The sequence below is a fragment of the Notolabrus celidotus genome, chromosome 7, assembly GCF_009762535.1.
Source record: "Notolabrus celidotus isolate fNotCel1 chromosome 7, fNotCel1.pri, whole genome shotgun sequence".
Classification (NCBI taxonomy): Eukaryota; Metazoa; Chordata; class Actinopteri; order Labriformes; family Labridae; genus Notolabrus; species Notolabrus celidotus.
Genome location: NC_048278.1, coordinates 28220616 through 28241871, shown reverse-complemented (window position 1 = coordinate 28241871; position 21256 = coordinate 28220616). Strand labels below are relative to the sequence as shown.

Genomic DNA, 21256 nt, shown 5'->3' with positions numbered 1-21256 from the left:
TTTTAATGTTGATGAACGAATGTTTTTATTTTGAAACTTTGTTAATATTTCAATACTTTTGCTTTAGTTGGGTTTTCAATGAGCTCATTTTGCCAGTAATTTAATGTTTTTGTGAAGATATGCTGCCACTTTAACTCCAATAAAGAGTGAACACCAGATAAGAGGTGTAACCAACGGACTGTATATTAAAATAAATGCTATAACTGCTCACTGACTGTGAAGCCAAAAAGATTTAGAGTTCCCTCTGCTGACTGGCTGCAGTATATGTCATTAACCCCGCCTTCATCATGTTAACAGATGGAACATGGGTCATACTATGAAATCTTAATACATGAGAAATTAATTATTTCTCAAACATGTTTTCTGTCATTAGAGTCAGTTCTTATCATCCTATTTTATTCCCAAGTGTTCATATTTCTGAGAAGTGTACTTTTAATAAGTTATTTGAATTTAAAAAGATGATTGACAGCTCTGTTGACAAATGTGTGCTCCTGCAGCGTCTGTACCATATCAGCAGAGTAGAATGATGAGAGAAAAAGTAACAAACACTTTCAGAAGAGTCATTATGGCCATTTCCATGGCCATGAGTGTCTGCTTCAGGTCAACACAAGAATTTGTTCTGTTGTGGACTGTACAAACCTGAAGGATCTTTGACGGTCTATCAGTAAGGTAAATATGTGTTTTGGTTAGCGGTCACTTAAGTCCTGAGGCACAAGCCAGGTTGCTTCTATGTGTACTTTAGCTGCACCAGCGTGATACATGTCAGCATCCATGAAGCATGAAGACGGTCTTTTGGCTTCACATCTCACAGTAGGCGGAAATGAAGGAACATTGTCTTCTATATACAGCCAATGAAGTAACCTTGTTTGCATTTGGGTCTATGAGTGTATTAACAAAAAGGTGTTGTTTTTTTTACCATTGAGTATAATTCAGTGCAGATTTTATGAAACCTTAAGGATTATATTTTACCAATAAAAATGGTTCTTAAGAAGTGTAATAAAAACTGTGTCACAAGAGCAGCTAAAAATAATCCAACCAAAAATACAGAACAGGTTAATCATAAAAACAAGACATCACAACAGCAGCACAGATTCAGAGGAAGCAGCCACTTTTACAAACCCTAATCTTTTTATTTATTTATAATAATTAGTTTGAAGAGCAACAGTTTACAGTTAGACCTGATGATGCTCTTATATTACAGTTTCTTTATGCTTGACAGACATTTTTGATTTACAGGACACATACGCAGTGTAATAAAATGTTTCATGAGTTCTGGTATCAAAGATCCAAACAAGGTGTCTGATTGTTAAATCTCCTGTGTAACGTATAGATCAAGCGGCAACCTCCGGTCTAAGAATATGAGTCCAATGCGGAAGTGCTAAAAACTGCAGTCCATCGAGGATCCGCTTGAGGCTGGCTCTGGAAATACCGGAAACCACATACACACCAATTCAAAAAAGCTGATCTTTACAGCAGAAATAAACATGTTAACATCCTGGTACAAAATATGAGTGAAGTCTGGATAGAGGCATAGCTGCCTTGATTGACAGGCGGGAACACTGTAGCTGTTGGCTAGGAGGCTCAAAGCCCGCCTCTTTACGACACAATCGCTCGACAGCAAAAATATAGCCCCTGCTGATGATTGGCCTCAAAACAGCGCTTCAGAAACAGATGGGTGACGTCACGGATCCTACGTCCATATTTATACAGTCTATGGTATAGACACATTTGTCTCTTTCTTTCTTTTGCAACTCTATCCTGAATGATAGCTGGTCATGGTACAAACAAGTCAATCAAAAGGTACCCACAACATGAAGCTGATCCTGATCAATCTTATATAAATCCAGAGCATAGACTCAATAGGAACATTTTTAGTGAGGTTCACTTTTGTGTTTCTGTTCAGTCTGACTTCAATCTGCAACCGGTAGAGTCGCCCCCTGCTGGCCATTAGAACAGGGTGCAGGTTTCCGACACATTTCTACATCAGCTTCACTTTTCAAACCCAAGAGGAAAGGTGTGCTCGAGTGGAAGTCTGGTTGTTGAGCTGTGACTAATCTTTGGTGATAGGAAAGACAAATATGACCAAACTGTGTCACCAATTAACAGTACATATTGTCAGGAAAAAGCCAACAAAGATAAACTATTTTCTGTTTGGTTGGAGAATATGAGTTACGAGGTGTCTAATCTGTATGTTTTTCAATATATCTTTTCATGTTACATCAACACAAACATAAAGAGTGCTCCGTTACAAGTCAGAGTCGGTCTGTAAGTAGAATTCAGTAACAAAGGGAATCCAGCTTTCACTCGAGTAGAAAAAGAATCAATAAACATGAAGACAACCGTAACTTGGAATTAGAGGGTGTTGTTGATCACTGACAGCAGCCATCATAAGGCAGAGTGTGTGGGGGTTCAGTTTGTGTGTGTGTCAGTAACAGTCCACTATCACCTCCTGCCCCGATTGTGTGTCAGCACTAGTGTGAGCCACCCTTGCAGTCAGAATGTCCTGCAGCAGAGAGAGGGGAGAGTTGTGGATGTGGTCACTGCTCTGATTCAGGACCTCCAGCCTGTCGTCTAAACCCAGAGACCTCAACACCTCACACACACCAACAGTCATACTAACTTTCCCATTCTTGTCTTCCTCCACCTCACACTCTTCTTCAGTGCCACCTCTTCCTGCTCCGTTCAAACTTCTGCCCTCCTCTCGGGCCAAATCGTTCGTCTTCATCGCCAGAATCTTTCTGATTTCCCGCCCCCAGCCGGAGCCAGGAAGTTCACAGGACACTTGAGCAATTGTTGCCATGGTGGCATCCTGTGCACCCAGCGACAGAGGGCAGACTGTCTCCCTGAGTATTATCAAAAGTTGGCAGGCCTTCAGACCCACAGGGCGATCGCAATCAACCAGACCAATCATCAGCGCTGAAACGACTCCCAGTTCGACCAGATCCTTCAACGCTACAACCAAACCTGACTCCACACTATGTGTGTGAGAGTGGAGGGTGGAGGTCTGCTCAGAAACTACGCCATAAGGGTGAGGCTGGGTATCAGTAGTGACAGAGTCCTTCCTGTAACCCTTCTGACCTGAAAACGATTTGTCCATGAGATGCTCAGCCAGCTCCAGAGTGTGAACTTTGACCTCCCAGTCCAGATCTGCACTTCCCTGAGAGAGGATGGAGCGAACACTCTGCATCAGGAGAGAGGAGGAGGAGGAGGAGGAGGAGGAAAACCAGGTGATGAAGTATCGTACCGCAGCCCTCCTAGCAAATCCCTCTGTATCCTGAGAGAGGATTTCAAGCAGCCGGCTCACAATTTCAGTCTGAAAGGACACGGAGGAGAGGACAGTCAAGAAGAGCCAAGCAGACATTACATGAAGCTGAAAGTGTTGATACATTCATACTTTTTAACACCTTTTGTGTTAAAAATGATACAAACTTCATTTACATTCATTTGTTTTTAAAGGTACAAAAAAATACAGATGTATTATTGTCGAAGCTGCTGTGAGCTAACAACACAAAGCAGAGGTGGGACTTTTTTTTTTGCTATTATGAAAAGAGGTTTCCACACTCTCTTCTTTTTTAACAACAGTGTTGTTTCAGAGTATACATTTCTGTTATCATGGCAAACCTTCTGCAGCACTCTGAAAGCTCTGAACCTCCTGTTTTTATTTCTGTAATTATCTCTGAAAGCTCACAGCTGAGCAGGAAACCAACGTTAGTCTAAACGTGCAAGTTCACTTTATTACATTTTAAATATGTAAAAAGAAGGTTGAATATAAAATATGAACATTAACAAGTGTGTTTTTGTTGTTTATTTACAGAGGATAATGTGATTAAGTGTGTAGTGCCATTCTCTGATGAATCAGGCTTTCTGTGTTCCCGAGTTCTGTTTCAGGTTTTTGTTTATCTTGATTCTGGACCAAACCCTTCAAATGCACGGTTGATGTTTTTACTATTTTACAACAACATTGTGAAACAGTCCTCGCTGGTATCAGATCAGCTGATTGTCACATTGAAAAAGCTTTCATAATCTCGTTAATGATTGATTACTCACTTGTTTTAAGTTGTTTGATACTTTTTTTCTGCTCTGGCTGTCTTGAAAATCTTAACTCATGCTAATGTTCCCTGATGTTGCTTTTCAAGCGCACTTGTAAAGAAACTTGTAGATCTGGTTTTAAGTAGTTATCGTGTTTTAGTGCTATAGCAATAACGATTACTCTCATACATATAACTAATAAAGATATACTTGCAGCATCTTGTCATATACAGTGCTGTAAAGTATAACTCTTGTCTCATTCTATAAGGAAGGGTCTGGAGAGTTGTATTAAAATGTTGTAATATCCCTCCAATGACAGACAACAATGCAACAAAAATACACTAAATAATAAATACATAATACTACCACATGCCAAAGTGAGAAGTTCAGCACACATTGGAGCAATATACATGTTAGTGGTACTTTCATATTCAGTTCTGAGGACGTTTTTTTTTTTTTTAAAAGCTTATTTTAGAATCAAAGTTTTGAAAAGAATTGCCACTTTTTTCTCCCTCTATGCTTTTTTAATCATCTTGTGAGGGCTCTGATTTATCCACAGCCCTGTGAGCAATCTGTCTGAAAGAGTAAAAAGCAGCTTTCAAGTCATATAAAATTTTAAAAGCTGCTCAAAAGATGTTAGGACTCCAAATATAGACGTACCCCGACATGTTTTATGCACTCACATGCAGGTTAGTTATAAAACCATGTAATATGACAGTCCTGTTTTTGCAGGAAGTTAAACGCAAAAAATAATAATAAAAAGTAAAATGAACCAAAATGTTGAATATTAAGTCTTCAATCAACTGTTTTTAAAGATTTGAATGTTTACTAGTCCACCCACCTCTTCCTGAGTGAGTTCTGCCCCCTGCTGCCAGCTGTGTGTCAGTGTCTTTGCCAGAGCAGAGACAGCACTTGCTCTAACGTAACTCTCTGTATCCTGAAGCGCCTCCCTCAAGAGCGAGGTGGCACAGCAGCCTCCCAGCAGAGCTTCAGACGCTGAACACACTTCTCCTGCTGATTTTAGGACACGTATGTCGGCAACGTGTCCCAGAAACTCTACGGTTGAGTCTCTCACCTCCCAGCGCATGTCACACACACGCTTCCTCACCACGTTGGACAGATCTGACAGGGACACACGTGCAGTTAGTTTCAGAAACACCATCAATATCTATGGAAAATGGAGTGCGCTGTGTGTGGCAACATCGCTCATGACAGAATTGATGAGCTTACCTTGTCTGATCTGGTCTGTTATGATAGAAAAGGAAAGATCTTTACACACACTGATCCACTTTACTAAGGCCTGGTAGGACTTATGGAGAACCTGACAAAGAAAAAGTAAAAGTCAATTTAATGAGAGAAAGAATTAGAGAGGTACCAAATAAAAGACCTTCTGTTTGTTGTATCACCCTGATCTGGAGGCTCAAACTGAAAATTGTTAAGAGACTTGAGAAAATTTTGATTTCAGCCAAAAAGCTGGAGCACACAAACCTGCTCATTACTGATACCGTCCTTTATCTCAAGCACTGTTTTTATTTTTCCATGTGTGGCTGTGTGGTGACTATTACATTAAAGAAACATTACCAAGGAATAAAAAAGGATAACAAAATGACTCTTTCCAATAAATAAATTTAAAAAAAGTCTTATAAATCCTTAAAACTATAGGCCTTTACTCCTGACTATGTTGACGTTGACAGGACACAATAAAAGAAGCTGTGTTTATCATAATGAAGAACAAACGACTTACAGTGGGGTCAGAATCAGGATTCTTCAGATATTCTATCAGCACTGCAAAAACTTCACCGACTTCCTCCTGTGCTCCTAAAACACAAAAACAGAGGATACATTAAAGTGTCACAGTTTTTTAAAACACAAACTGTATCAGGCCTGGTGTTCTTATACTGAGGCGTTTATTTTTGTCAGTTCAAGGTCATATTTAAAATCCTTTCTTCTAATTTATTGATGGATTTTGTCGACAAACTGTTCAAATGAATTAATCTTCTTGTTTGATATTTCATCTTCTTCCCTACTGTTTTATTTTAATATTCCTGAGTGCAGGTAAATTCTGTCCGTCTGTCTTTCCTGTAAAGTTTTCCATAAAGCTGCAGTGAGGCTGTAAGGAAATTAATAAATGTACTTCTTTATCTATTTGGATCATCTCACACAGAAACACAATTTCACCTGGGCTGCTGCTCAGAGACATCAGAGCCTCCAGGGCACATTTCTGAATTTTGCCACTGCCGATCACATTCCTGCAGGTCTCACTGCAACCAGAGGAGAGGGTGGAAGAGACACCGCTGCAGATCCTCAATAAGGAGAGAACTGCAGGGATAATTAAAACCGGAGGACAGGGGAGGAGGCCAGAGGGCTGTGAGGAAAAGAAAAAGAGAGAGACAGTGATGTAATGCGGCCTCGCATTAAACCCTTAAACCTCTTATTTCTGTTGTCACGTTGTTACAGCCTCACCAGGAGGGGGATGTTTGCTGTGGTTGACAGACAGGTACAGATCACAGAGATGCAGGAGGTTTTACTCTTCAGATGCTCTGCCACAGTAACCTGATGGTCTTTGGCTGTAGAGACAAAATTACATTTCTTATCAGGAGGATAACACGAGAGATGCTTTATTCTTCAATGTTTTTATCTGAGTGTTTTACCAGTGGTGTTAGAGTCCAGCAGATTGTGACCAGTTATGATTTCAAGAGGAAGCAGTAGTATTCGTACAGCCTGGGCTGTGTGGGAAGCATCTCTGCACAGAAACACAGACGAAGAAGAGAACAGCCTCCAGGGGTAAATAAAGAACATAAACTTTTCAATATGAGCTTGCACCGCTGAGGGTGGAAACACATTCTGCAGGAGAGTGTGAAGTTGTGCAGTCAACAGATACTTACTGATGGCCGCTGTGAAGAAAGGCAGCTGCAGCCCGAATGAGGTCAGAGGGTTTGTTAATGTTCAACATGGACGACAGCAGACGGTCGACGCGCTGGTCCGGGACACGTTCATCAGTGCTGGAGCTTCTGCAGACAATGTACAGAAACCATTCATCATATCACATCATTATCACAGAGCAAAGTTATGCTTCAAAATCAGTCAATCCTTTCACTCAGTGTTAACATGAAGACGTGAGATTTAATTTGTACAAGTATGTTAATTATTTTCATATACAGGTTTTAAAATCTGCTTTGACTGGTCTTTTAAACTCAGGCAAGTAAAGACAGACATCCACTCAATCTCCAAAACTAAACTAAGATATAACAGATCTATTCATACATAAGTGAAGCCTATCAATCTAGACAGGCTTGCCTATTTTATAAGGCTGAAGTCCTATCATGTGCTAAGATGACTTATTACCATGATAACCCCGGATGCATAACTGAAATGATCGTCTAACATTAATTCTGGGCTTCCATTGGAATGCTTACCAACACATAGTCCCCTGTGCCAGGTCATGTTAAGTCAGTTCTTACATGAAAAGGATTATGTTATATATTCTACACTCTCTGGTTAATATCTTGCACATTCCTGAACAAAATGCAGCTTTCATTACATTTTAAAAACAGATATATAAGTGTTGTCTTCTATAAGGAACGTTTAGACATTGTATATAAGTATATTAATTGACATGAGCCTTTCAGGATGAGGTGATACATATGATTGACAAAATTCTGTCTGTAAAGGTGCCAATGGATGTTTAGGCTTTTATTTTGGGGGCTGTGTTTTCCTAATATCCCATGAAGAGACAAAGCATTTATATTTCTTAAGATGTGTGTTCAGCATGAAAAATGTTTCTTAGAAGTTTTGTTGTAGAACAAAGAGAGACTGGGGCGTCGGTATGGTTAAGGGACTAGGGTGCGCCTCATGAACAGAGTCTGCAGTCCTTGTTGCAGAGGCCAGTGGTTTGACTCCCAGTCCACACAAAAACAGGAGTAAGTGTAGAGGCCTGAATTCAAAAATATGGCTCAATTTGTGTCTACAGAGGAAATTTAAAAACAAACTCACAGGCAGATTAAATTTGTGTAAAGAATTTGGATCCCGTTTGCATTTTCTAGAATGAAGCTATCTGTAGAATACTGATCCAAGAGGACAAGCTGGTCTTTAATAGTAAATAGCTGTCTGTAAAGCTGGTCTACCTGTATGCAGCCAAAACGACGTTCATCAGCAGTGATGTCAGCTGACTGCAGCCTGCTGTCACCACCTCCTCCAGAGACCCTGTGACAGTCTGGAGCAGCTCGTCCCTCAGAGGATGTCCAGCCTGCGCCAGAAGCAGGACCAGCATCTTGAGGGTCTGCAAACTCTGATGAAGCTGTGTGTTGTCTTTGGGTACAAGTGACTCCCTGAGGTACTCAGAGATCACCTTCACAACAGCTGTGTGATCTGCTGCTGGTTGTTCCGAGTCTATATTGAGGGTTTTTGTGCTCCCATTTGCTTTGTCTTTCTTGTACACACTGTTACATCCTGCAGATGAGGCCGGCTGGAAGAAGAGCATGATGTGGGCGAGCATATGGTTGGCAGCCGAGGCAACAAACAAGCTTGAGTCTGTTTGGAGTTTTAGGAGCGGTTCAATAAAATCTAGGGAGGTGGGAAAAAAGAGGACAGTTACGAAATGGAACAGTTTAGATCTTTATTCCTAGATATTGCCTGCCTCTCTCTGATAATATTCTTTTATATGATACCTAACATATGAGGAAAGAGTCATATTTTAGTGTTACCTGATTTTACAAAGAAACTCAGAGCCTTTGGGTGCTGCAGGGAGTTATTTAAGCCCTGGATCCAGCCAATCCTTACACAGGGATCCTCCCAGAGCTCTGCATCTCTCCAGTGCTGAATGCTGAATGCTACGTCCAGAACCGAGCGTTCCTGCAGCACGTGGATATCAACAAATTGTAATCAACATATCAGTGAATTTTCAAAGGCCAAACAATTTAGTTAATGTACACGCCCTTCACTCTACCTGAAGTGTTTTGAAGCCGTCCTCAGTGGATGCAATTAATCCTGTGACTTTGAGAGTGAAGGAGAGGACACTGGGGTCTGAGTCTTTGTCGTCGATCACAGCGGAGATGAATTTGATCAGACATGGGCAAGACTCCAGCAGAGAATCACCTTCATCAGGAGAGGAAGTAAACATCAGACAGTGGTGCATACATGATATACATGTTTCAAAGAATGGCTGGAATAAAGCTGTAAGGGAGATCCCCAATGTCCCTCCAAATTTTTGTGAACTTATTGATATTGTGTGTATCATTTTGCCTGTGCCACAACACGTATGGCAGCTTAAATTCAAGACACCTTTTTGAATGCACACCATGAGAGTATCACAAGACACAGGCCTTTTCACCCAGACTGTCAAGGCCTGCAGCAGTTCAATCAAGATTTGAATGAACTGCTGCAGGTAGGGGCTTCTGGCATTTATTAGACAGAACAGCTTGAGAGAGAGATAGAGAGGGAATGTGGGATGACATTCACTAAATCCTGCTGAGAATGGGAATCAATCTCACAACCAGTGCAACCACCAACAGAGAAAACCAGCACCCTTTTTGAATCACATTATAAAAAACCCTGATGTTTTTGACAGATGTAAAGCTATATCAATGTCTTACCATTGACTCAGTGGAATATTTTGAGCATGTTCACAATTATCTGACATTTTAGGATCAAAATCACTGCTGGATATATTAATACAACAATATGCAGGTGCAGATCCAGGTCACACAGAGCTCATGTGGTGCACATTCCCAAACAGGGGCAAGTTAAATTGTAATCTCATATGCATTTTCACTGTGAAATGTGAGTCTTTGGGTACTCTGAAAGTCTGGGGCCCTTGTAATAGTGACTGTAGTTGGTAATCATCCTTGAATGCATCCTATTACGTTGGTATTAAGTTGTCACCAGGGGCGTCGTATTGGGGGGAAAAGTGGGACTGACTAACTAGGGCCCAAGTGGGGAGGGGGGCCCTTAATGGGCCTGAAATAAAATGTGTTTTCTACTACACTTGTCTTTTATTTTGTTATAACTGTAATAAGATAACTAAAATTGTCTGAATAAATAAACAAACATTCAGAATTCCTTTCTGGAAAAAAGGGGAGTCTCTTCCTGTCGAGTAGATTGATCGGCTCCGTGTGATGCGCATCTCATGCCTAAAGTGGGGAATTGTCATATTTCACAGCATCAAGTGTGGCTGAATCTGATTGAAAGTAAACTGTAGGTTTATAGAGTTGTATTTTACTTGATGAGGTTAGATTATACCAAATAATGCCCCCTTGTTGTTATTCAACAAGTCACTTGGCTTCAAATAATCTTGTTTACAGAGGTGGACAGTTTGAAGGTCAATATTGTGCAGTTACATTTGGAAAATTGTAAAAACTAAATAAATATTGAGATGTAGCTTGGATTTGAGTCAGTTAAGCAGATATTTATGTTTAATGCAAATAAACCAGTATTATAGCAGCAATGTTATATTTTGCAGGGTTGGCTGTGGTGATGGGGCCCAGAATTCCTGGTGACGCCCCTGGTTGTCACACAAAGACAAGTGTAAAAGCACAGACCAGCAAGAGAAGAAGCCAGACCTACAATGACAAACAACCAAATCAAACTTTCATAATATACTGACCAGCCTTGTTGTTGAGCCCTGTGAACCAGTCCAGCAGTTTCTCCAGACTGGTGTCATCGGGCAGAGACCTCCCCGAGTCCGCCAGAACCTCACACACTCTGGGCAGCAGCGACACACACTCTCTATCCATGGTACTACTGTATATATACGTGTGTGTGTATGCTTAATGAACCATCAGAGTAAATCCACGCAGTTCCTCAACCTTTACCTCTAAGTTCAGTTACATTGAGGCACACATGGTGAACGCAGACTCGTTTCACTTTGAAGCATGGCTACAGCTTTGTGTCATGAAGTTAAAATGAACAAGAATAGAAAGCTAAAAGATGACAGGTTGTTTTATTCCTTGTAGTTTAGCCGACTACTCTCTCGCGGGAAAGTAGTTTCACATTTACCGGCGCATGACTTCCCTCTTCTTTCTTCTGCGAGAGTAAAATTGTCGCAGCAACAACAACTGCGCAGTTCAGTGATTTATAGAAGCACTGATAGGTAAAAAGACGCTTTAGAGCACCATCCATATGCTTTACAACTCTACGCATTACGTGCAGCGCGTGCTTCCCCCCGAACCACTTCCGGTGTCACGTTTCCGTCCAATCGTCCATTTTCACGTTATCGCACATGGTGCCGCACCGGCCGAGGACCGCCAGCCTCTTAATTTCCCTGATTCTGCTTTGTGGTGGAGTGAAATCCGTCTTTTAGTCGTGATAAATGCAAGAAACGGTGGATATGGTGGACGACCCAGAGTATGAAGAGGAAGAGCCCTCCTTCAGCGATCCAGAGGACTTCGAGGATGACGTCGAGGATGAGGGTAAGCAGGAGCAGGAAACACCCCGGCTTTTGGGCCTGGTGCTAGCTAAAAGTTAGCTTGCCACGTCTCTTCTCCATCCCTAATGTCTACATTTATCAGGTTGAAGACGAACTAAAGGACGAACATCGTTACTATATTAAACGTGTCACCCACATATAACCAGAAGTAACCGGTATTATCAACGATTCCTATCACGCCCCATTGAAGCCTCACCCAGACCCCAGACAGCCACTCACTGTGGCCTTGTCGCTGTCATTTTATGGGAATGAAAAAGTGCTGAAGCTTGTTTATTACTCTGCATTTTATAAATGTCAATCATTAGGGGTCAAGACCAACACTCTGACTTTGCAGTGTGGTGTTTGCATGAAGCAGCTGGTGATATAGGCCAGCTTTCTCAGCAGTATCAGGTGTACCTGGCCCAGTGGGGAGGGGTACAAATGGTTCATAATCCTCCCTATGTCAGCAAATAAAACACAGAGATATTTCAGATGTTATTTTATTATTTGCATTCACATGATCATACAGTAATGGTAACAGATACATATATGAGTGCCTTTTGTATAGTGGCATCAACAGTGCACATATGATTAGATTGTAAAAAAAAAAATAAAAGTACAAAAATCCTGTCAACCTAAGACAATGTTAAACATATACAAGTAGAGATAGTAGAGAAAATTATTGCTGCATTAACATATTTGCTGATGTCGAACAGATTACAAATAACAATGACCACACTTGTGACTCCAGCTTTAACATAAAACATCAGGAAAAAAAAAATAATAATAAAGGTACAAATAATAATAATGGTAAAAGTGTGATAACAATATGAATAATCCAAAATACATACAGAAATATAAATACAAAAACATATAGACATACACACATCCAAATTTCCAAAACAAAAAAGAAAACAGCGAACCAAAAAAGCCCACCAAAAGTTAAATTATACCAAACTTTCAAAAATAAATAAATAGAGCCCATGCTACCACATCCTACCACACTACATACAATACACAATCATTTCACCTTCCTTTAACTTTGAATATCTGAAAACGTAGTACTTTGGACATATTGGAGAAAGGGGCCCCAGGCCTTTACAAATGTCAGATGTGTTATAATAGACTGATAGTTTTCTATGAAATGGATTGGTCTGCAAAACTGACTGCAGTGATTCGTGTAAATGCCCAACTCAAATGAGGAATATTTGTACTCCCATGTTTAAGTCTGTTTAGATTAGCTTAAACCAATATTTCAACACACTGTAACTGCATTTAAATGGATCAACTCTGATCCAGAGCAGAAAGTTGCACAAGTTAAAAAGATGGCAACAGAGGTGTGTGTACGTGTCAAAGGAGACATCACTTCATCTGAGGGAGAAGAAAAAGTAGAACATTGTTAACCCCAGACGGGAAATTACATTTAATCCTCTGTTATGGATGATGCTACAAATGTAGGCTATGAGCTACTGGTGTCTTTAGTTATCTACCTTCTAGATGGCAATTTGATCTGGTGGAGCTTACTCTTCATGCATCAGTTAAGGCTCAATCCATAACCCTGCAACTCTAACTCTAATGTTATGTAGCTGTGGACCTTCATGTCACATTTCTTACTCTGCTGATGTGTCCTGTGATTCTGCCACAGTCCTGTGAACTTTGATTCCTACATAACATTCTGCTGATTATCGCTCCCATGATAATCAAACCCATGCCAACATTGTTTCACTTTCTAATATTCCCCTCCTTCTTTTGTTTCTTCTCAGAGCTCCTGGAAGACATCCTGAGGGAAAAGCCCCAAGAGGCTGACGGCATCGACTCGGTGGTGGTGGTGGATAACGTCCCTCAGGTTGGCCCGGAGCGTTTAGAGAAACTCAAAAACGTCATCCACAAGATTTTCTCCAAATTCGGTAAAATCAACACTGAGTTCTATCCGGAGGCTGAAGGCTTGACCAAAGGGTAGGTGTTTTGTTCTTGTGCTCTGTTGCTCTGTTCTGGCAGTGGATGGCTTTAATGTGGGATTTGATTTCATAAAAGACTCATAATTCCTGCTGCTCTCTCATGCAGGTACATCTTCTTGGAGTATGCCGCTCCTACTCAGGCTCTGGAGGCGGTGAAGAACGCAGATGGGTACAAACTTGACAAACAGCATACATTCAGGGTCAACCTCTTCACTGACTTTGACAAGTAAGTGAACAGCTTCTGATTTAAAAAAAAAAAGGAGAATATATGAAAAGAAAGTGTGACAAGTGGATTAATTCTGTGTGCTTATTTTCACAGGTACATGAACATCAGTGATGAGTGGGTAACTCCGGAGAAGCAGCCTTTCAAAGACTTTGTGAGAATTTTTCTGTTTTTATACAAACACATTTTGTCACCCTTGATCATCTTTCCACTCTTATAGTTATCCCTTCTGAATATCAACACCTCTAACACTCAAGTATTTGTCTGTTCAGGGCAACATGCGCCACTGGATCGAGGACCCAGACTGCCGTGACCAATTCAGTGTGATCTACGAAGCTGGAGAGAGGACGGCCATCTTTAACAATGATGCAAAGGACGCGATCATAGTTGAAGAGAGAGCGGTAAGCACCTGATCAGACTCTGAACTGCACTCACGATGTTGCATTAAATATTCCACAGTGATGGTTTGCTTGTGGACTGATGATGTTTTTTGTTACTCGGTTGCAGCGCTGGACAGAGACGTACGTGCGCTGGTCTCCTAAAGGCACCTACCTGGCCACCTTCCATCAAAGGGGCATTGCATTGTGGGGCGGTGAGAAGTTCAAGCAGATTCAGAGGTTCAGCCATCAGGGTGTTTCCCTCATCGACTTCTCACCATGTGAGAGGTAAGCAACACTGAAGTACTAATGTGCTTTCACTGTCAGTTTGTAGAAGTGAGGACTTGAAGTATAAGTCGATGCATTGGTTTCTGCTAAGAGTTTCTCGAGCAGCTGTCAGAATTTAAGTCTGAAAAATGAAATGTGGCAGAATTTGGTTAACTAGGACATTTTCAAACAAGGTTTATGTCAGTCGTTTTTTGTCAATTTTCTCAAGCAGAGACGTTTAGATAAACTAAACTAGAGGCTCTAGTTAGTAGCACCTCTAATGAGCTGTCAGCTGACAGTGCTTAATGTAATGAAATGAATTAGGGATGTGATTCTTCTGTATTTGTCTGGAATTCCAGATTTTCCGATCTGAAGAAATGACCCATGATTTATGATACCTGTAAAAAAACACATTTAAAAGAAGGGGGGGGGCAAAGTCAGTCTAATGCTCAGTGAATAAAGAAAATTCACATTTTATGAAAAACAAAAGTTTAAGAGAAGAGTGTTAAGATCAATCTGACACAGCTTGTCATAATGAGATATTTAATAAAAAACCTGGAAGTTAAATACAACAAGCACAGATCCTTTGAGGTGACTGTTGCAGTTTCTGATGTATCATGTCTTCTTGCGATGTCTTCCAGGTATGTGGTGACCTTCAGTCCTCTGATGGACACCAAGGAGGACCCACAGGCCATCATCATCTGGGACATTCTGACTGGACAGAAGAAGAGAGGCTTCCACTGCGAGAGCTCAGCACACTGGCCCATTTTCAAGTCAGTACTCTGAGCTTTTCTCTTATTCCCTCTCTCTTTTTTCAGATCTTTCAACTTATGTTTTTTCGCTCCTGCAGTGATTTGAATATTTTGTAACGGACAATATTTGTTCTCAGATGGAGCCACGATGGGAAGTTCTTTGCCAGGATGACCACAGACACTCTGAGCATCTATGAGACTCCAGTGAGTTGACTTACAAAATAATATAAATATAGCTGTATCAATGTTAAATGTGCCAGTCGCTTTAAAGCCATTTTTCTGCTTCTTCCAGTCTATGGGCCTGCTCGACAAGAAGAGTCTGAAGATTAACGGGATCAAGTAAGAGTCCTAGATCAATTCCATTAAATGCTTACCCTTTCAAACAATTATTTTCTATTTCAGTAACAACAATCTGCGTTTCTATGTGTGTACCTACAGGGACTTCTCCTGGTCTCCTGGTGACAACATCATAGCATTCTGGGTACCTGAGGACAAAGACATCCCAGCCAGAGTGACTCTGATGCAGCTGCCTTCCCGTCAGGAGATCCGTGTCCGTAACCTCTTCAACGTCGTCGACTGCAAGCTGCACTGGCAGAGAAACGGGGACTACCTGTGTGTCAAAGTGGACAGGACTCCTAAGGGAACACAGGTACGCACGTGTGGATTGAGAGAGGAAAAACAGCAAAGACATCACATGGAAAACAAACCTAAAATGTGTTTCTTTTTTCTCTCTCAGGGTGTGGTCACCAACTTTGAAATCTTCCGCATGAGAGAGAAGCAGGTTCCTGTTGATGTGGTGGAGATGAAAGGTAAGAACATGATGAGTTAACAGAGCAATGATTGTTTCCCATTAAAGTGAAACACCCTAACATGATATATTTCTCGTCATTACAGAAGGCATCATCGCGTTTGCATGGGAACCCAACGGCAGCAAGTTTGCTGTTCTCCATGGAGAGGTTCCCAGAATTAGCGTCTCTTTCTATCATGTCAAAAACAACGGCAAGATCGAGCTGATAAGTGAGTGGATTCGGGTGACTCGTTACCTTTTCTGTTGTTTCACAGACCAGGATATCTTCCTAATTGCCCCTGAATGTTTCCTTTTTCTGCAGAGATGTTTGACAAGCAGCAGGCCAACAGCATCTTCTGGAGCCCACAGGGACAGTTCTTGGTGCTGGCTGGACTCAGAAGGTTAGTTAAAACTCTCTCTGTGTGTTTTATATGCAAGTGATGGACACATAAAGCCACTGATGACGAACTAAATAACTTTTCTGACACCTCGTATGAGAGCTCAGCTCCTGATTCTAATTCTAATCTGAGGCTCAAAGTGTTCTTGATTGGCACCCAGGTGTCTGTGTGTTTGTTTGTGTGTATTTATGATCTCTTCGGTGTGTGTGTGTGCGCAGCATGAACGGAGCTCTGGCCTTTGTGGACACGTCAGACTGCACCTTGATGAACATAGCCGAGCACTACATGGCCTCTGACGTGGAGTGGGACCCGACCGGTCGCTACATTGTCACCTCCGTCTCCTGGTGGAGTCACAAGGTATGTGCTGCTCCTTAACCCCAGAAAGAGTTCTTTCTTTTCTCTCCTGCCAAAACACTTCCCGCTCGACGGACGAAGAGTCATTCACCTTTTCCTCTACCTTGTCATGTTTGCTCCAGGTGGACAATGCGTACTGGCTGTGGACGTTCCAGGGCCGTCTTCTGCAGAAGAACAACAAAGACCGGTTCTGTCAGCTACTCTGGAGACCCAGACCTCCAACCCTGCTCAGCATGGACCAGATCAAGGTATTGATTATGTTAGCTATGTTTGCATTGCAATCGTCCTGCATGGCACAGCTCGGTGTGTCACAACTTGCTATAGATACAAAGTACATTTCCCAGCTTGGGTGTCATCTGCAAACCAGTCGTGATCACTGCCCTTCGTGCTCCGGGCATTTGACATTCAAACTAGCTACCTTTTTAAAATTGGTTGGTTGAATAAAAAAAAAAACTGTGATAACAATAATCAGGTTTTCTATTCAAAATTGTGCAGCACTATATTTCCCCTTGGGTCAGTTAGCTATTAGCTAGTGTCCCCCTTCTAGTCACCCTTGCATAGGGATGGGTACCTTTCACATTTGAACCGATATGGTACCTTTGCCCGGTACCTGGGAATCGGAATTGGTACTCAACGGTACCAATTTTCTGTACTTTTGTGTTTAGGTGGTAATAAATGTTAATTTGTTTAATAATAAAATCTAAATTTTTTTAATTTAACATATTTATTTCTCAATATATAAACTTTAACAAATATATCAAAACAACCTCCAACTGTTTGTATATATAAATGTCTTCAACATGAAATGAACAGAAACAGGATTATATAGGTGATTAGATATATTAGCTGACACGTGCTCTTGGCGTCTAATTGCTCTTTCGGAAGTTTATCAATTAACACACGTGAATGCCTGCGGACGGGGAAAAGTCAGTTCGCCGTCTCTTTATAATAACAGGATACACGACTTACTTGTTGGGCATTCAGGCACACAAGAACAGTTATAAACAGGGCAGGTAGTCGGAGCGAGAGAGTCCGTCTCAACTTAATCCTCCTGCAGCTCTGCCTCGCGGTGAGTGTGCGCGCTCGTCATCTGCAGGCTCTGTTTGGCGCGCAGAAAGCAGAGATGTCCACCCGATCAGTCTCGACCTTTATTACAGGGCGAAAGTATGGAAAATCGCCTACTCTTGCACTCCCTCACAGTCACAAGGATGCGTTTAGGTACCGAAACATGGTACCATTTGATTTTACCTGAATCGGTACTCTGTAGTACTGATGGAATTCGGTCGGTACCTATAAAAGTATCGAATTCGGCACCCATCCCTACCCTTGCATTCCTTGTTGTGCAAGTGGGGATTCCAGTGACCATGCTGTGATTGATCGGTGCTCTGTAGTTTTTGGACGACACACTCAGCATCAGCTCAGCTCCCTTTGACAGAGATGTCACAATAAAGTGATATTCACAACTTTTGCAAACAGAAAACCACAGTTAGGAGTCAGTTCCATATAAGTTGAGGTATATCACTGTCTAAAGAGGTGTCTGAGTCTTCTGTCTTCTACTTGTTATTGAAGTTTTAATATTTTGATCCTGTGTCTAAAGAATGTCTTCATCTTTTTTGTTCCCTGTGTCCTACAGTTGATCAAGAAGGATCTCAAGAAGTACTCAAAGATCTTTGAGCAGAAGGATCGTCTGAGCCAGTCCAAGGCTTCCAAGGTCTCACTTCTTTCATTTCTTTAACTTATCCACCTGTTGTCATTTTCTTTCTATCACACAGAAGCTGACAGACCATAATTGTGTTTTTTATACTAGCAGCATGGTTTAATAATGTATCTCCTTTAGAGCCCTTTTAATGCTTAACATGCTTGAAATGCATTCATCCTCTGATACTAAGCTGATCATTTGACGTGTGTGTGAGTAGGAGCTGGTGGACAAGCGCAGGTCCATGATGGAGGACTACCGTCGCTACAGGGAGGCGGCGCAGCAGACCCATCTGGAGCAGAAGAGCCTCCGCCTGGAGCTTAGAGGAGGTGGGACTGCCCTCACTTCTTATCCTGAAACATTTCCCTTCCTCTCTTCATGGCTGTTATCTTTAATTAGCAACAGTTACTGACATTCCTTTCTGTCTTCCAGGAGTGGAATCTGATGAACTGGACTGCAACGTGGAAGACTGGGAGGAGGAGACCATTGAGTTTTTTATCAACGAAGAAATCATTCCCCTTGGAGATCTGTAGTCCCCTACGCAGGTAACTTTAGGTGTTCTTCAACCACAGGAACTTTACCCCGGAACTAGGGACTTTACACCTGAACTACGCGCATTTCAACCGGAGGAACCAGGGTCTAAATTCAGTTCAGGGGTGCATAATCTCCCCCCTGAAAAGCCCCTGCTTGGGGGTTAGTACTTTTCAAAGGTCCTGGGACGTTCAGTTGAATGAAACAGTGTTTGTTGAGTTTACACAGTTGTTGAAACACAGAGGGAGTACCTGGGAATGCATACTAGTTTAGTTTTTTATTAAGATTTCAAAATATTATTCAATATAATAATTTTTTTTCTCCCTACGTCACTGGCCTGATTTGCACAATCTACCCGGGACTTCAGCCTGTGGTCAAAACACAGACAACAATGAGGGCACAGGAACCTTTTAGTTCAGTGTAAAGTAGTTCTGGGGGCTAAAAGATCCCGGAACTCTTGGTCGAAATGCACCTTTAGCTTCAAAAAACCTTAGCATGGACTACAGTGTGCAAAGGAGGAGTTATGTACAGACAGTGAGCTGAAGTGGTTAAAGTAAAAAGACATGAATTCAATTTTTTAAACACTCCAGTGTAAAGAGAAATGTGAGAATCGACACATTTTTCAAAATCTTAATCTGCTTTTTACTAACAAGCACAACATATAAGTGTATAATACTAGTAATACATTTTATTTAAAGGCACCTTTCTTAGCACTCAAGGTCACCGTACAGGGCAGAGTTTAAAAAAAATTGTACATGTTAATTAAGTGAAACATGAAATCAAAACAGTGACTGAGGTTTTTAAGAGGTCCTTCAAAGTAGTGATGCAGGTTTAAGCTCAAAGAGGGATCCATCAAGGTTTTTTTACTTGAAGGATAAAGGATATCTTTATTGTCCCGGAGCTGCAGATTGTTTTACAGCCAGCAGTATCGCACAACCATCACAGACATTAAAAATAAAGAATAAAAACACACTGAATTGATTAAAAGAAGACAATGGCAATAAATATATAAAAGGCTGATGGAAACTGAGACAACCCTGTTTGTTTTGAATGCATCTGCAGCCAAATTGAAGCAACATGAACAACAAACAGCAGGTAGTTCAGATCATTTAAGATTGACTCGGCCTGAATATCTTATTCAAAACATTTAAAGCAGTGCCTACAACGTTGCAGCACATTGTATACTCTACATGTCACTTTGTCCTATCTAAACTACTGTTAGGTCAGGTAAAGGGTCATTCCCCCAAATAACAAAAAGACCTCTTCTCTCACTGAACATGTTTGAGAGAGAGAGTTTTATTTTGAAGATGGCTGTGACTGAAACCAGCCCCCTAACTAGTGCAGTGGAGGTGGATGTATTTTTGGGATGTTCTGTTCAAAGCACTGAGATGTAGCAGATAAAAATGTTCCCGTCACCTCGGGTAACACCATGCACATGACGTCAATGTTTTAAATTGAGTATTGATTCCATGGAAACTGGCTACAACTGTTGCGGACCAATTAATTCAGCCCTTGTGCGTCTGCTAAATTCAATGAATGAATTCATTCTTTAAAATCTTCAGGCTGCTCAGGAAGGGGAGTCAGTCACATTCCTGCATCCTCCTTGTGAATTGAGCGTTTGAGATTAACAACCGCTGCTTGTGTATTATTCCGACACTGTCTCGATGTTAACTTGTCCTCTCTCTCTCTCTGTTTCCCCCTCAGTCCATCCGTTTTTGTGTGGAAGGAGGATAGAAGAACTGCGTCATTGATTGGAGAAGGACGACGACCACGCTGTGAATCTTGAGGTTCAACATCACGAGCCTCAAAATTTAACTCTAGTGACATCATCAAAGCACGCCTTACTGATCAGCCGTCACATCGAAGGACGAGAGAAAATACTTTGAGTTGAATATTTTCTCTTTGCTTCCTCGCCATCACCCGCCCCAATTTGTTACTTCTCTGTGGAACTTGGCATTTAGTAATACTGCCTTCTTTTTCTATTCATTACTGGAGCTACTAACTAATCTGTTATTGGACCTTCTTAATCCGGGGTTTGTCTTTGAACTAGCCTCGCCATGCTAGTGTGTCATCACAGGGCAGCGCAGAGTGCCATACCAGTCGGGGTTGGAGGTGTTGTGATCAAACAAGTAGCCTTGTTAATAAATGTGCTGATGTGGCGCTATAGTGGCCTGTATCCTCCTCCTTTCAGACTCAGCTTTCACACAGGGAGGGGGCGCGCAGTGGGAATAACTTTAAATAAACATTCAAACACAATACTACCTGTCTGTGTCCTTGTGTTTGATTCTTTATTATACAAAGTATCTGTTGGTGAAATAAATATTCATTGAGATTATCACAGCTGTTGAGGCAAACAGGGAACAGACACGGATCAGCCATTATGCCCACCTGCCTAATACGGTGTAGGCCATCCTATCAACAGGCCAGGACTGAAACAAGCCCTGACCTGATGAGAGGAAAATGACTCCACCAGACCTTTGAA

At 41.5% G+C, this 21256-nt stretch overlaps 2 protein-coding genes and 1 non-coding gene across 3 annotated transcripts; 2 read left to right on the top strand and 1 right to left on the bottom strand.

Moving 5' to 3' along the window:
* Positions 1 to 1091: 1091 nt before the first annotated feature.
* Positions 1092 to 11702, bottom strand: brat1 (BRCA1-associated ATM activator 1). Its single transcript, XM_034686966.1, has 12 exons — positions 10631 to 11702; positions 8975 to 9123; positions 8733 to 8880; positions 8154 to 8592; positions 6915 to 7040; positions 6681 to 6772; positions 6493 to 6596; positions 6208 to 6394; positions 5774 to 5847; positions 5260 to 5350; positions 4871 to 5151; positions 1092 to 3313 (listed from the first exon to the last, which is right to left on the bottom strand). The coding sequence occupies exons 1-12, from the start codon at positions 10758 to 10760 to the stop codon at positions 2426 to 2428; spliced, it is 2709 nt and encodes a 902-aa protein (XP_034542857.1). The 5' UTR covers positions 10761 to 11702; the 3' UTR covers positions 1092 to 2425.
* On the top strand, positions 11205 to 21035 carry eif3ba (eukaryotic translation initiation factor 3, subunit Ba). Its single transcript, XM_034686967.1, has 19 exons — positions 11205 to 11435; positions 13195 to 13387; positions 13496 to 13615; positions 13709 to 13766; positions 13885 to 14013; positions 14120 to 14277; positions 14898 to 15029; positions 15146 to 15212; positions 15301 to 15347; positions 15447 to 15657; positions 15745 to 15817; positions 15903 to 16025; positions 16118 to 16196; positions 16412 to 16550; positions 16670 to 16795; positions 18181 to 18258; positions 18464 to 18572; positions 18676 to 18788; positions 20479 to 21035. The coding sequence occupies exons 1-18, from the start codon at positions 11336 to 11338 to the stop codon at positions 18774 to 18776; spliced, it is 2043 nt and encodes a 680-aa protein (XP_034542858.1). The 5' UTR covers positions 11205 to 11335; the 3' UTR covers positions 18777 to 18788; positions 20479 to 21035.
* LOC117816706 lies at positions 16248 to 16329 on the top strand. The gene has a single exon (XR_004632002.1). It is a non-coding gene; the product is annotated as a small nucleolar RNA SNORD60 (small nucleolar RNA).
* Positions 21036 to 21256: the final 221 nt, after the last annotated feature.